The following is a 16,804-nucleotide window of genomic DNA, read 5'->3' as shown; positions in this document are numbered from 1 at the left end:
GTGCACAATTAGAAAGCTGAAGATGTTATTGTTCCAAAGCAGGTATTCCCAAACTGGCATTCCCCAGGGGTACGCGCAATGCCGTTGGGGGTACGCCAAATAAAAATGTGATTCACATTTTAAAAATTACAAAATGTAAAATGACATGTTTTTTTTCTTCACATTTTCAAACGGTACATTTATATTTTCCAACGGGGCTATACATTTGGGTGAGGTTTTTCTATCCTGAGTAGCCTCGTTTCACTGCCAAAAATTAAATTAAACCATCTAGTGTTCAGCAAAATAACAACACAATGTTAAATACAGGTAGCCTAGTCAAATAATTAACATCTAATCACATTAACCGTTACTCCCTCACAGGAAACCTTCACTCTTGCACAGACATTTGTAAGTACACTGTATGGTTAGGGTTAATGTACACACACACACACACACACACACACACACACACACACACACACACACACACACACACACACACACACACACACACACACACACACACACACACACACACACACACACACACACACACACACTGATGTGTGGTCTTTTATAAGGACGTGGAGGCTGACGCCCAACTGTCTTACCTGTTCCAGCCCTAACAACTGTTACCAAGGCTGAGGTTTAGCCAACACATGGATCTAAACTAAACACTCAAGTTAAACTCTAACTACACACACGTGCGTGTAACTCATTACAGAGAGAGAGAGAGAGAGAGCGATAAAAGAAGGAGAGGCTAATGAGATCAGGTTGTTATTTTCCACAGTAGCAGGAAGCTGTGAAAGCTGACAGACATGTTTTACTCTCTCTCTCAATCACACACACACACACACACACACACAAGACCAGAATTAGGTTCAGAGGTTACAGTTTATTTGGCTCATTTGTTTTGGTGCATCAACCAACCAGACCAGTGTGAAATGGCATGGATGTTATAAAAGTCACTGTAATCTAACAGAGATCTAAATATACTGTAAAACTGACTACAACTCACCAAAAACTTGGTCACAAATAAAAATCAACTTTATAAAAAGAGTCAGAGACTTCAAGGCGTTTTCAAATTGGGTAGAGAAAGAGAGTACGGAGAGAGAGTGTGAGAGGGAGAGAGAGAGAGATCAAGAGAAAGAGGGGTTCTTGTACTCTACTGGAGCGACCAGGCTGCTCCTCTATAACACTTAGAACCACGTTCACCACAGACCACAGCCTGCAATATCATTGGGAACTTGTCACAATGTGCTGATTTAATTGGTTCTTGCTAAGGAATGGTATAGATTGAGTGGCTTTGCTATAGGGAGTTGTCTTAGGACCGCCCCTGGTCCTTCAGATGTTATTTTGGTAGAAATGTGATCACAATACAATATTATTACAATCATTAATAGAATACATGTTGCTTACATTGTCATGACATTATTTCATCAAGAGTTTAATTTAAATCATTGAGCAGTTGTGGTAATTGAAAGTCTGTTCATATTACAAAAACATTTGTTTATGACACCTCTAGACTACTATTCATAGATCTCTTAATTCATCATAAATCACAAATGTGTTATGTTTATTTCACTTCCTGAACCAGTTTCTCACAGGGCCAATCAGTGAACAGTGACATCACCATGATGATTTAGGAGTGTCGACCTTAGCACTGGACAGATTCCATGTTAGAGAGGATCAGCCTGAGAAAGGAACTGCACATATTTGCTAACCTAGATCACTTCATGAGTAGATGTTTAGGATACAGGGTGATTCTGCGCAGCACCGTCCTCAGGCTAAACCCCTGGATCACCAGGTGTACAGATCCTTGTTACAGAGGTTAGGGGATCTAAAGTACTCATTGGCCGACCTTTCTCAACAAGTAAACAAAAGTCATGTGACTAGGAATGACATCATGCAACATTAAAAGGCATCGTCATGGTAATGATAACATCATCAGACGATCTCCCGTGACTTCCTAATGGCACAGCAGAGCAGCATGCTGAAGATCATCCCAAACACCTGGGGAATAGAATGGGAAATGCAGAATAAATGAAGAGTTCTCTATTGTAGGGAGGTTGTCCGTCAGCCTTTCTATCTGTATGTCAGTAATGGGGCATTGTGGGCTAACATGGTCTTCCGTTTCACTGTGTGTGTGTGTGTGTGTGTGTGTGTGTGTGTGTGTGTGTGTGTGTGTGTGTGTCTCACCAAGATGACTCCAATAGCGATGCCCACTCCTCCTATGATGTGCAGCTTGGAGTCAAACACTTCATCTATAGCATCAGGACAGCTCTGCAATAAATACACACACACACACACACACACACACACACACACACACACACACACACACACACACACACACACACACACACACACACACACACACACACACACAGAGGGGCTGTAGACATTACACAAAGTGGAAGGAGGAACACCTGAACACAAACACAATCACAGATCAGGGTGTTACCTTGGTGATGAGGCTGTCCAGCCCATCTCTTGGGGGACAGGTGTCTTTGGCAAAGTCCTCAAAGGAACCTGTTGGTCCGCAGCAGTCCAACTGTAACACACACAGGGTAGAATAGAATGGTACCTTATTTGTCCAACTGTTTTTATGTGGAAGGCATTTGTTTCTGCTCTCAACCCCCTAGGCAATACACACACAAGCAAACACATTAACTACATGATTACCCCAGTCTGTATGAGACGGAGTGTCTCTCTCAGTGTGTCCTGTGAAGTGTTCTTGTAGTTCTGATATGTCTCCAAGTAGAACTGAGTGATGTCATCAACCACCTGTAGAGGAAGGGTTGCAATGTGACAAAATGTAGGGAAATGGTTTTAATGTAACAAAGAGAAGAACAGGGGAAGGGATTTAATGTAACACAGAACGGGGGATGTAACATGTTTTGGCACCTTGCTTTGGTTGGAGAACCCCCAGATTCCAGCGGCGACCTCGATGGCGAATATGATGAGGAGGAAGAAGAAGAACTGCAAGAGAGAGATACGCATATAACATTTGTGTGTGTATGTGCCCCCTGACACAAACCACTGCTGAGGGGGGATTTTGGAAAAGAGAATTATAAATAGAAAGAGAGAAAAAAAGAGAGAGACAGAGAGACAGAAAGACAGAGACACTGAGATCTGGCCTTGAACCTGTTCTGTAACCAGTGGTATACTGAAGTTACAGAGTATCAGACTATCAGCCCCAACAGTCAACAGTCCAACTGACTACAAAGATAAAGATAAAGAGGAGAGGAGGACAGGAGAGGAGAGGAGAGGAGAGGAGAGGAGAGGAGAGGAGAGAAGACAGGATAAGAGAAGACAGGGGAGGAGAAGACAGGAGAGGATAGGAGAGGAGAGGGGGACAGGAGAGGAGAGGAGAGGAGAGAAGACAGGATAAGAGAAGACAGGGGAGGACAAGACAGGAGAGGATAGAAGAGGAGAGGAGGTATAGAGGTTAACTCACCAGCCCCAGCATACACGGTGACTCCTGAATCGCTCCACAGCATCCCAAGAACCCAACAACCATCATTAATGACCCTGCAATTATGAGGATATGTACACCTACACACAAAAACACACACACACCACCATCAGAGCACCTGCAGTGATATTTGATCATGTATGTGTGTGCATGCTTGTGTGTGTGCGCGTGGGTAAATGTGTGAGTGTGTGCATTACCTGTGAAGAAGACATGGGGAGATTCTGCTCCTTCAAACAGCCCTCTGGTCTTTGGGTCAAACCTCAACCACAACCCTATAGCCAGCACTCCTGTACCTGCAAGCTAACACAGACACACAGACACAAAATATTAGATATCATACACACACATACCTATTCCAGGGCAAGGTGAGACACACACACACACACACACACACACACACACACACACACACACACACACACACACACACACAGCTAGCCTCTATCCTTCGATTCCTACAGTGGATTCAGGAAGTATTCAGACCCCTTATTTTTTTCCCCTCATCAATCTACACACAATACCTCATAATGACAAAGCAAAAACAGGTTTTCAGAAATTAGTCACATGCGCCAAATACAACAGGTGTAGTAGACCTTACAGTGAAATGCTTACTGACAAGCCCTTAACCAACAAAGCAGTTAAGAAAAAATGAATACAAATAGAAATATAACAAATAATTAAGGAGAAACAATAAAATAACAGCAGCGAGGCTATATACAGGGGGTTCTGGTACAGAGGCTTCCGGTACAGAGTCAATGTATGGGGGCACCGGTTAGCCAAGGTAATTGAGGTCATATGTACATGTAGGTAGAGGTAAAGTGACTATGCATGGATAATAAACAGATTAACTGTTCAAGAGTCTTATGGCTTGGGGGCAGAAGCTGTTAAGAAGCCATTTTGACCTAGACTTGGCGCTCCGGTACCTCTTGCCATGCAGTAGCAGAGAGAACAGTCTATGACTAGGGTGGCTGGAGACCTTGGCAATTTTTTGGCCTTCCTCTGACACTGCCTGGTATAGAGGTCCTGGATGGCAGGAAGATTGGCCCCAGTGATGTACTGGGCCGTACACACTACCTTCTGTAGTGCTTTGCGGTCAGAGGCTGAGTAGTTGCCATACCAGGCAGTGATGCAATGCTCTCGATGGTGCAGTTGTAGAATTTGAAGATCTGAGGACCCATGCCAAATCTTTTCAGTCTCCTGAGAGGGAACAGGCATTGTCGTGCACTCTTCTCGACTGTCTTGGTATGTTTGGACCATGATAGTTTGTTGGTGATGTGACCACTAAGAAACTTGAAGCTCTCAACCTGCTCCACTACAGCCCCGTCAATGAGAATGGGGGCGTGTTCGGTCCTCCTTTTTCTGTAGTCCACAATCATCTCCTTTGTCTTGATCACGTTGAGGGAGAGGTTGTTATCCTGGCACCACACGGCCAGGTCTCTTACGTCCTCCCTATAGGCTGTCTCATCGCTGTCAGTGATCAGGCCTACCACTGTTGTGCCGTCGGCAAACTTAATGATGGTGTTGGAGTCATGCTTTGCCATGCAGTCATCGGTGAACAGGGAGTGCAGGAGGGGACTAAGCACGTACCCTGAGGGGCCCCTGTGTTGAGGATCAGTGTGGCAGATGTGTAGTTACCTACCCTTACCACCTGGGGGTGGCCCGTCAGGAAGTCCCGGATCCAGTTGAAGAGGGAGGGGTTTAGTCCAAGGGTCCTTAGCTTAGTGATGAGCTTTGAGGGTGATATGGTGTTGAACGCTGAGCTGTAGTCAATGAATAGCATTCTCACGTAGGTGTTCCATTTGTCCAGGTGGGAAAGGGAAGTGTGGTGTGCAAATTATTGATTTGATGATTAGAGATTGCTTCATCTGTGGATCTGTTGGGGCGGTATGCAAATTGGAGTGGGTCTAGAGTTTCTATGATAATTGTGTTGATGTGAGCCGTGACCTGCCTTTCAAAGCACTTCATGGCTACAGACGTGAGTGCTACGGGTCTGTAGTCATTTAGGTAGGTTGCCTTCGTGTTCTTGGGCACAGGCACTATGGTGGTCTGCTTGAAACATGTTGGTATTACAGACTCGGTCAGAGACAAGTTGAAAATGTGAGTGAAGACACTATAGCCAGTTGGTTAGCGCATGCTCGGAGTTTATGTCCTGGTAATCCGTCTGGCCCTGCGGCCCTATGAATGTTGACCTGTTTAAAGGTCTTACTCACATAGGCTACGGAGAGCGTGATCACACATTTGTCCGGAACAGCTGACGCTTTCATGCATGCTTCAGTGTTGCTTGCCTCGAAGTGTGCATACAGGGGCAAGAAAAGGTATGTGAACCCTTTGGAAATACCTCGATTTCTGCATAAATTGGTCATAACATTTGATCTGATCTGCATCTAGGTCACAACAATAGACAAACCCAGTCTACTTAAACTAATAGTACACAAACAATTATATGTCATTATTGAACACACCGTGTAAAGATTCACAGTGCAGGGTGGAAAAAGTATATGAACCCTTGGATTTAATAACTGGTTGACCCTCCTTTGGCAGCAATAACCTCAACCAAACATTTTCCGTAGATGTGGATCAGACCTGCACAATGGTTAGGAGGAATTTTCGACCATTCCCCTTTACAAAACTGTTTCAGTTCAGAAATATTCTTGGGATGTCTGGTGTGAACTGCTCTAATGAGGCCATGACACAGCATCTCAAATTGGGTTGAGGTCAGGACTCTGGCTGGGCCAATCTAGAAGGCGCATTTTCTTCTGTTGAAGCCATTCTATTGTTGATTTACTTCTGTGTTTTGGGTCGTTGTCCTGTTGCATTACCCAACTTCTGTTGAGCTTCAATTGGCCCTTGACCCTTTTCAGCCTTATGCAAGTCAACAATTCTTCATCTTAGGTCTTCTGAGATCTCTTTTGTTCGAGGCATGGTTCACATCAGGCAATGCTTCTTGTGAATAGCAAACCATTTTTTTGTGTGTTTTTTATAGGGCAAGGCAGCTCTAACCAACATCTCCAATCTCGTCTCATTGTTTGGACTCCAGGTTAGCTGACTCCAATTAGCTTTTGGAGAAGTCCTTAGCCTAGGTGTTCACATACTTTTTCTAGCCTACTGTCACGCCCTGACCTTGGTCATCTTTGTTTTCTTTATTATTTGGCTAGGTCAGGGTGTGACAAGGGTGGTTTGTTTAGTTTTTGTATGTCTATGGGTTTTCGTATGTCTAGGGGTTTTCTAGTCTAGGTGTTTATATGTCTATGGTTGCCTAGATTGGTTCTCAATCAGAGGCAGCTGTTTATCATTGTCTCTGATTGGGTACCATATTTAGGTAGCCATATTTCTTTGTTATTTTGTGGGTTGTTATTCTATGTTTTGTTGCCTGTTTGCACTAGTCATATAGCGTCACGGTCCGTTTTGTTGTTTTGTATAGTTTTGTTCAGTGTTCGTTCTTTTTATTAAAAGAGTTATGTACCCTTATCACGCTGCGCCTTGGTCTTCTCATTATGACGACCGTCACACCTACACTGTAAATGTTTAAATTATGTATTCAATATAGACGAGAAAAATACAAGAATTTGTGTGTTATTAGTTTAAGTACACTGTCTGTCTATTGTTGTGACTTAGATGAAGTTCAGATCAAATTTGATGACCAATTTATGCAGAAATACAGGTAATTACAAAGGGTTCACATACTTTTTCATGCCACTGTAAAAGTGATTTGGCTTGTCTGTTAGGCTCGTGTCACTGGGCAGCTCGCGGCTGTGCTTCCCTTTGTTGTACGTAATAGTTTGCAAGCCCTGCCACATCCGACGAGCGTCGAAGCCGGTGTAGTACGATTCAATCTTAGTCCTGTATTGATGATTTGCCTGTTTGTTGGTTCGTCAGAAGGCATAGCGGGATTTCTTGAAAGTGGCAGCTCTAGATATTTTAAGGTCAGAGTTAGGAATGTAATTTTGTGGTTTATCTTTGTTAAAACCTTTAGGGCAGATGTGTGTCAGAGAAATTCTATAGGAAGAGAGACTGCAGATTCTTAAAACAACAATATTATTAGATTTGCAAAAAGTATGCAATCCACCATCGCCAGGAATGGTTCAGTGTTGAAAGCTAAACATAGTCGGGTTGTCACACCCTGATCAGTTTCACCTGTCCTTGTTATAGTCTCCACCCCCTACAGGTGTTTCTTGTTATACCTAGTGTATTTATCCCTGTGTTTCCTATCTCTCTGTGCCAGTTTGTCTTGTATGTTCCAAGTCAACCAGTGTGTTTTTCCTGTGCTCCTGCCTTTTCTTTTCTCTTTTACTAGTCCTCCTGTGTTTGACCCTTGCCTGTTTTCTGGACTCTGTACCGCCTGCCTGACCATTCTGCCTGCCCTGACCTCGAGCCTGTCTGCCACACTGTACCTCAACTCAGAACGGTTTTGACTTTTGCCTGTCCACTTTTGCCTGTTCTCTTGCCAACCCCTTTTGGAATGACTCAAACCATTTGCCTCCTGTGTCTGCATCTGGGTCTTGCCTTGTGCCCTTATACGGGTCTCTGCTTTTATTGAAAAAGTACAACCTCTTTTGATTATGTGGCAGATTAGCAGATGTGTGGAAACAGGGGCGGAATAAAGTGTAAAAGGCGATTGGTTTGTCTGTGCAGATTAAGAGGCCGAGGTTGATAGCACAAGGGCTCAACAGTATAACAGCGTTTTGTCACAGTTCACACTATAATGTGATCCTACCTGCAAGGTTCCACATAGCTGACTTCCTGCAGATAGTAAACACACAGGATGTCTCACATGCTGAGGTCGCACCTAAATGGATCTTAGCTATACGCCCAGTCTATTGACTAAGTCACACAAAGACAAGTTTGTATCAGGTTAGAAAAAACACTGGCATAAAACCAGACTATTCTTTATGCAGTAAAACACTGGATAGCATGTTATGTATGTAACAATGTTTTATGTAATTTTCCACAACAGGTGTCAAACTCATTCTATGGAGGGCCGAGTGTCTGCGGGTTTTAGTTTTTTCCTTTCAAATAAGACCTAGACAACCAGGTGAGGGGACATCCTTACTAATTAGTGACCTTAATTAATCAATCAAGTACAAGGGTGGAGTGAAAATCCGCAGACACTCATCCCTTCGTGGAATGAGTTTGGCACTTGCTCACTTTGATACTTAAACCAGGGGACCCTGCAAGCTTTACTCTGGAACCAAATAAGATGGATTCTGTTTTTAAGATGCAGATCATTTTTTAAATGTTATTATCTGAAAGCCATTTACTGATATTGGATAACTCTGCACTGAGGATCTCTTCTTCTGAGGCTTTGTTCTCATGGTGTCACGCCCTGACCATGGAGAGCTCTTTATTCTCTATGTTGGTTAGGTCGGGTGTGACTAGGGTGAGTCATCTAGGTGATTTATATTTTTGTTGGCCTGGTATGATTCCCAATCAGAGGCAGCTGTTTATTGTTGTCTCTGATTGGGGATCATATTTAGGCAGCCATTTTCCCTTTGTGTTTTGTGGGATCTTGACTATGGATAGTTGCCTGTTAGCACTATTGTTAGCGGCACGGTTCAGTTGAGATTTATTGTTTTGTTTTGCTGTGAGTTTCACTTAGTAATAAAAAGATGTGGAACCCAGATCACGCTGCGCTTTGGTCCACTTATTATAACGATCGTGACACATGGGACACCAGTGGAGCAGAGTCATCAGCATGCAAAAACAAATAACGAGAGCAGGCTGATTTCATATTGTTAATGTACAGTAGGAATAGAAGAGGGCCAAGGATGCTCCCTGTGGCCCCACAGCTAATCCCCTTTGCACTAGAATGTTTTCCATTAACATACACCATTTAGTCTCTTCTTGTTAAATAGGACTTAACCCAGTCAATTGCCCTGCTATTTAAACCAAAGGCTTTTCACTTGTAGAGCATGATACTAAGGAAGTCTCTAGATTTTGCACACCTGAAGTAGAGTATCTTGTGATAAAATGCAGACCACACTATTTGCCTAGAGAGTTTTCAGCTATACTTTCCATGGCTGTCTATTTACCACCACAGACCGCACTCAGTCAGCTGTATAAGGAAATAAGCAAACAGGAAACCGCTCACCCAGAGGCGGTGCTCCTAGTGGCCTGATACTTTAATGCAGGGAAATTAAATCAGTTCTACCTAATTTCTATCAACATGTTAAATGTGCAACCAGAGTTTAAAAAAAAATCTAGATCATCTGTACTCCATACACAGAGACACGTACAAAGCTCTCCCTCACCCTCCATTTGGTAAATCCGACCACAAATCTATCTGCATGATTCCTGCTTACAAGCAAAAATTAAAGTTGCGGGACTCTAACCCGGAAGCTTATCAGAAATCCCGCTATGCCCTCCAACAAACCATCAAACAGACAAGTGTCAATACAGGGCTCAGATTTAATCGTACTAAACAGGCTCAGATGCTCGTCTTATGTGGCAGGGCTTGCAAACTATTACAGACTACAAAGGGAAGCACAGCAGTGAGCTGCCCAGTGACATGAGCCTACTAGATGAGCTAAATCCCTTTTATGCTCGCTTCGAGGCAAGCAACACTGAGGCATGCATGAAAGCATCAGCTGTTCCGGACGACTGTGTGATCACGCTCTCCGTAGCTGAAGTGAGTAAGACCTTTAAACAGGTCAACATTCACAGGGCTGCAGGGCCAGACGGATTATCAGGACATGTGCATGTACTGACCAACTGGCAGGTATCTTCACTGACATTTTCAACATGTCCCTGATTAAGTCTGTAATACCAACATGTTTCAAGCAGACCACCATAGTCCCTGTGCCCAAGAACATGAAGGCAACCTGCCTAAATGACTACAGACCCGTAGCACTCACGTCCGTAGCCATGAAGTGCTTTGAAAGGCTGGTCATGGCTCACATCAACACCATTATCCCAGAAACCCTAGACCCACTCCAATTTGCTTTCCGCCCAAACAGATCCCCAGATGATGCAATCTCTAATGCACTCCACACTGCCCTTTCCCACCTGGACAAAAGGAACACCTACGTGAGAATGCTATTCATTGACTACAGCTCAGTGTTCAACATCATAGTACCCTCAACGCTCATCAATAAGCTAAGGATCCTGGGGCTAAACACCTCCCTCTGCAACTGGATCCTGGACTTCCTGACGGGCCACCCCCAGGTGGTGAGGGTAGGTAGCAACACATCTGCCATGCTGAACCTCAACACTGGAGCCCCTCAGGGGTGCGTCCTCAGTCTCCCCCTGTACTCCCTGTTCACCCATGACTGAGTGGCCAGGCACGACTCAACACCATCATTAAGTTTGCAGACGACACAACAGTGGTAGGCCTGTTCACAGACAACGATGAGACAGCTGATAGGGAGGAGGTCAGAGACCTGGCCAGGTGGTGCCAGAATTACAACCTATCCCTCAACGTAACAAAGACTAAGGAGAAGATTGTGGACTACAGGAAAAGGAGGACCGAACACGCCCCTATTCTCATTGACGGGGCTGTAGTGGAGCAGGTTGACAGCTTCAAGTTCCTTGGTGTCCACATCACCAACAAACTAAAATGGTCCAGACACACCAAGACAGTCATGAAGAGAGCACGACAAAGCCTATTCCCCTCCAGGAAACTAAAAAGATTTGGCATGGGTCCTCAGATCCTCAAAAGGTTCTACAACTGCAACATTGAGAGCATTCTGACTGGTTGCATCACTGCCTGGTACGGCAACTGCTCGGCCTCCAACCGCAAGGCACTACAGAAGGTAGTGCATACGGCCCAGTACATCACTGGGGCTAAGCTGCCTGCCATCCAGGACCTCTATACCAGGTAGTGTCAGAGGAAGGCCCTAAAAATAGTCAAAGACCCCAGCCACCCCAGTCATAGACTGTTCTCTCTACTACCGCATGGCAAGCAGTACCAGAGTGCCAAGTCTAGGACAAAAAGGCTTCTCAACAGTTTTTACTCCCAAGCCATAAGACTCCTGAACAGGTAAACAAATGGCTACCCGGACGATTTGCATTGTGTGTCTCCCCCCCCTCCCCAAACCCTCTTTTACGCTGCTGCTACTCTTCTGTTCATCATATATGCGTAGTCACTTTAACCATATCTACATGTACATACTACCTCAATCAGCCTGACTAACCGGTGCCTTTATAAAGCCACGCTACTGTATATAGCCACGCTACTGTTATAGACTCGCTACTGTATATAGCCACGCTACTGTTATAGACTCGCTACTGTATATAGCCACGCTACTGTATATAGCCACGCTACTGTATATAGCCACGCTACTGTTATAGACTCGCTACTGTATATAGCCACGCTACTGTTATAGACTCGCTACTGTATATAGCCACGCTACTGTATATAGACTCGCCACTGTATATGGCCTCGCTACTGTTATTTTTCACTGTGATTTTACTGTTGTTTTTATTTCTTTACTTACCTATTGTTCACCTAATACCTAGTATTTCTTTATTTTTTTACTTAGAAATTGCACTGTTGGTTAGAGCCTGTAAGTAAGCATTTCACTGTAAGGGCTACACCTGTTGTATTCGGCGCACTTGACAAATACACTTTGATTTGATTTGATACGATAATCAACCATACCAAACGCCTGCAGATCCAGCATTACCATTCCACAGATATTTCTATCAGTGGAGTGGGACTTTCTAAAACCAGACTGTAGTTCATTTTAAAGATTATTCTTGCTGGTATATTCCTCAATCTTTCATACATTACTTTTCAAGCATTTTAGACAGCACACTCAAAATGGATACAGGTCTATAGTTTCCCTTGTCTGTTTTGCTGCCCTTCTTGTGGATAGGGATCACTCTAGTTTTTTATACTTGGGGACTACCCTGCTCAATAGAGATGTTGATTAAATGGGTGACACAAGGGACAATAAGTCTAGCTCCATCTCTTAAAAACCTGTCAGGGATATTGTCGAGGCCTGTAGCTTTAGAGCAGTTTAGTTCCGACAGTCTCTTGACAACTTCAACCTGAGACACTGCTGTAAAGGAAAAGGCAATCACTTGGAGTAAAAGCCCACGACCTGACCCTTCCCATACACTCCAGTACAACCAGTAGCTTCTCAACCAAATTTGAGGCAACTGTTGTGAAAAAAGTTTTGAGATTGTCAGCAACCACTTCCTTGTCAAACGTGATTTCCACATTGACCTCAAGACCCAAGCTTTTGCAATTTGTTTTCTGTTCATCACTATATCCCAACTGTTTCAGGGAGGGCAACAACTTCCAAGGGTGACTCCTATTCTCACCAATTTTGTCTTTAAAATAAAAAAATGTGGCATCTTCTATCATCTGACTAGATTTTTATTTATTGTTGAGAGTATCATTAAGCCAGGAACAGGTTGGTACATGCAACAGTTGCACACAGTTGCACTCTTTCACGCTATATATATATACATCTGTCTGTATGTCTCTGTCCCACACACACACATACACACACACATTCCTCAAACCGCCTCCTTAGTCTAATTATTAACTTTAGCCTCAATGGAGAATAGTGATCTGCTCCAGGGTGTGTGTGTGTATGAGTGTATCAGCATTAGTGATGAGCGGGTAAGTTTAGGGTCATGAAATATTGTGTAGCTGAAGGGCAGGTGGGTGGCGGGCGGGTTGAATAAATAGAAAACAATGCATTAAAATCCATGAATGTATAATTATTGTGCAATTCCTATCTATATGCTATATTGAGCCTCCAGTATTTATGCTGCAGTAGTTTATGTGTCGGGGGCTAGGGTCAATCTGTTATATCTGGAGTATTTCTCCTGTCTTATCCAGTGTCCTGTGTGAATTTATGTACCGGTATGCTCTCTCTAACTCTCTCTCTCTTTATTTCTTCCTTTCTCTCTCTCGCGACCTGAGCCCTAGGACCATGCAGGACTACCTTGCTGATGACTCCTTGCCTGATGACCCCCCCCCCCCTGACTTTAGCGTCCCAAATAAACACCAATTGCCTAACGTCGATCATCTGAGGCAAAAAGGAAGATGTGTGTGTTTAGTTCAATAAGAGAAAAGTTGCGAAATGGAGTTGAAAATCATTAGTAGTCTAATGTTTGGGAAAGATTTGGTGAAGTGGTTAAAGAGGATCATAGCTGTGCCGGATATGTTATGTGTGATGATTGTGAGATGCTATACAAATTCAACAATCACAAGACAGGGACTTCCAAATGGCAAGTCAAGGAAACTGTACTATTCAGATGGGTTAAATAGAATATAGCATAACTGACTGTAGGTCTATAACCTCTCACATAGCCTAATATACTGACAGTAGGTCTATAACCTCTCACATAGCCTAATATACTGACAGTAGGTCTATAACCTCTCACATAGCCTAATATACTGACAGTAGGACTATAACCTCTCACATAGCCTAATATACTGACAGTAGGTCTATAACCTCTCACATAGCCTAATATACTGACAGTAGGTCTATAACCTCTCACATAGCCTAATATACTGACAGTAGGTCTATAACCTCTCACATAGCCTAATATACTGACAGTATGTCTATAATCTCTCACATAGCCTAATATACTGACAGTAGGTCTATAACCTCTCACATAGCCTAATATACTGACAGTAGGTCTATAACCTCTCACATAGCCTAATATACTGCCAGTAGGTCTATAACCTCTCACATAGCCTAATATACTGACAGTAGGTCTATAATCTCTCACATAGCCTAATATACTGACAGTAGGTCTATAACCTCTCACATAGCCTAATATACTGACAGTAGGTCTATAACCTCTCACATAGCCTAATATACTGACAGTAGGTCTATAACCTCTCACATAGCCTAATATACTGACAGTAGGTCTATAACCTCTCACATAGCCTAATATACTGACAGTATGTCTATAACCTCTCACATAGCCTAATATACTGACAGTAGGTATATAACCTCTCACATAGAAAAATATACAGTGCCTTCAGAAAGTATTCTCACCCCTTGACTTTTTCCACATATTGTTGTTACAGCCTGCGTTACGTAGCGACACGTCACGATGTAACGTACAGCGTCAGAGGTCAGTTTTTTTTATCTTTTCTCAAATACTGTTAGTCCATTACCATGTCAATCAACACTGAATCGAAATTTAGTTCACATCCCAGATTTTGATGCCAACACAGTCACTACAGTCCCATTCGTTTTCATTGCAGCCTCGTTTGAATGTCGCGGTTACGCACATTTGTACAGAATGGGGTGAGTTTACGTTAGCTAGATGGCTAACTAGCTACTAAATTAGCAAAACGGCAGAGCATTTAGCACATTTTAGACAGTTACCTTAATAGTTATAAGATGTCTAACTCGCAAACAATTAGTTGTGAATTCCATACTGTAATTAGATCACCTGGTGCATGCTGCACAACAGAGTGACTCACAAGGCTCCAGTCTCTGTTGTATGCTTGTAAACAAACACTAAGTGACATGTGACTGGGAACTACCATAAACTTCATAATAATGTAACAGGTGAAATTAAGAATGCAATGTTCTTTATCTCCTGACGTATTGCACAAGTTGACTGAAGGTATTTACTTAAAAAGTAGCTACAAATATTCAAATGTACAAAAAAACGTGTTGACAGTATTGAAAAACCATCCTGTGACTTTTTCCAAATACCCCAGTATACGGTACACCGCACAAGCCTAGTGTTCACCCATAAAATTACCGTTTCATTCAATAGAACATTGTATCTGAAAAACAATAGTCCAAACCCTACATGTAGTTCAAAAGTTACCAACGATTTAGTCATAGAATTTAGCATGATTAGAGAGAATATAATGTTTTTACGGCCATGGTCAAAATGCTGCTAAATAGAACAGCTCTAACTTCCAACGTCAACTGACAAGCTGTGGTTTCATGTTCGCTTGTGATAACATGGGCTTTTTCTAAATGAAATCTGCAGAATACAAAACATGATTTAGCCTATATATATATATATTATCCTCAAAAAATCTAACAGACTGTATTCCAATATCTACCCTCCCCGAAAAAAGTAGGTTCCAGTTTTCAGTTGCCAAAATATGCAACCAAGAGCTGCACGGTCTAAACTAGCAATGGTCACAATAAACTAACATTCTTATTTAATCAACATTGTTAAGTACAAGCATATTAAGGTTGTAATATTGTAGAGAACAATGTAATAATTCATTGAATTTGATTAATGGGCTAGCCTCTGTCTTTTGTTGTACTGTTGAGAGTAGGCAATCATTACACCAGGGGCAGGTTGGTACATGCAACAGTTGCATTCAGTTATACTCTCTCACACTATGTTTCTATCCATCTGTCTGTATGTCTCTGTCCAATAAAAAGCATGGGCTGGCGAGCACCCAAAAGACGTTGGTAGAGATGCTGACTAACGGGGAGTAAACTGTATGCTATAAAAATAAGCAAAGAGAGTCGCACACTCAATATACAAGCTCCAAGTAATGTATTGGGTAAACCACTTTAGGGTGAAGAAGGCACAGTGATAGCACACTGATGCCGAAACAATGGTGGTTCACCCATATAAAATACTGGGAGCTTGTATATTGAGTGTGCGACTCTCTTTATTTATTTGTATGTCTCTGTCCCATACACACACGCACAAACTCCCACACACATACAGTGCATTCGGAAAGAATTCAGACCCCTTCACTTTTTCCTAATAAATCTACACACAAAATCCCATAAAGACAAAGCAAAAACAGGTTTTTAGAAATTTAAAAAAGTAAAATATCATATTTACATAGCTTGGTAAACCTGCATTTGGGGAGTTTCTCCCATTCTTCTCTGCAAATCCTTTCAAGCTCTGTCAGGTTGAATGGGGAGCGTCGCTGTACAGCCATTTTCAGGTCTTTCCAGAGATGTTCGATCGGGTTCAAGTCTGGACTCTGGCTGGGCCACTCAAGGACATTCAGAGACTTGTCCCGAAGCCAGTCCTGCATTGTCTTGGCTGCCTGCTTAGGGTCATTGTCCTGAGGTCTGAGGTCCTGAGGGCTCTGGAGCAGGTTTTCATCTTTCACTTGGCTCCGTTCATCTTTCCCCACCACATGATACTGCCACCACCATGCTTCACCATAGAGACAGTGCCAAGTTTCCTCCAGACGTGAAGTTTGGCATTCAGGCCAATGAGTTCCATCTTGGTTACATAAGGGGACCTTCAATGGTACCCTTCCCCAGATCTGTTCCTTCGAAACAATCCTGTCTTGGAGCGACCTCATGGCTTGGTTTTGCTCTGACATGCATTGTCAACTGTGGGACCATATATAGACAGGTGTGTGCCTTTCCAAATCATGTCCAATCAATTGCATTTACCACAGGTGGACTCCAATCAAGTTGTAGAAACATCTCA

General features: G+C 43.0%; 1 protein-coding gene across 2 annotated transcripts in view; it reads right to left on the bottom strand.

Moving 5' to 3' along the window:
• Positions 1 to 854: 854 nt before the first annotated feature.
• cd9a (CD9 molecule a) overlaps positions 855 to 16,804 on the bottom strand; it is a 19,900-nt gene continuing 3,950 nt past the window's right edge. For both annotated transcript variants that reach the window (XM_036955869.1, XM_036955873.1), the window contains exons 2-8: positions 3,655 to 3,757; positions 3,440 to 3,537; positions 2,887 to 2,961; positions 2,665 to 2,766; positions 2,444 to 2,533; positions 2,179 to 2,262; positions 855 to 1,992 (exon numbers count right to left, since the gene is read on the bottom strand). In XM_036955869.1, coding sequence (XP_036811764.1) covers positions 1,927 to 1,992; positions 2,179 to 2,262; positions 2,444 to 2,533; positions 2,665 to 2,766; positions 2,887 to 2,961; positions 3,440 to 3,537; positions 3,655 to 3,757 — 618 coding nt within the window. In that variant the 3' untranslated portion in view covers positions 855 to 1,926. The remainder of the gene's footprint in view (positions 1,993 to 2,178; positions 2,263 to 2,443; positions 2,534 to 2,664; positions 2,767 to 2,886; positions 2,962 to 3,439; positions 3,538 to 3,654; positions 3,758 to 16,804) is intronic.

The sequence above is a fragment of the Oncorhynchus mykiss genome, chromosome 2 (assembly GCF_013265735.2).
Source record: "Oncorhynchus mykiss isolate Arlee chromosome 2, USDA_OmykA_1.1, whole genome shotgun sequence".
NCBI classification, from domain to species: Eukaryota; Metazoa; Chordata; class Actinopteri; order Salmoniformes; family Salmonidae; genus Oncorhynchus; species Oncorhynchus mykiss.
The sequence above is the reverse complement of the archived record's forward strand: the minus strand, read 5'-3'. Positions and strand labels throughout refer to the sequence as shown.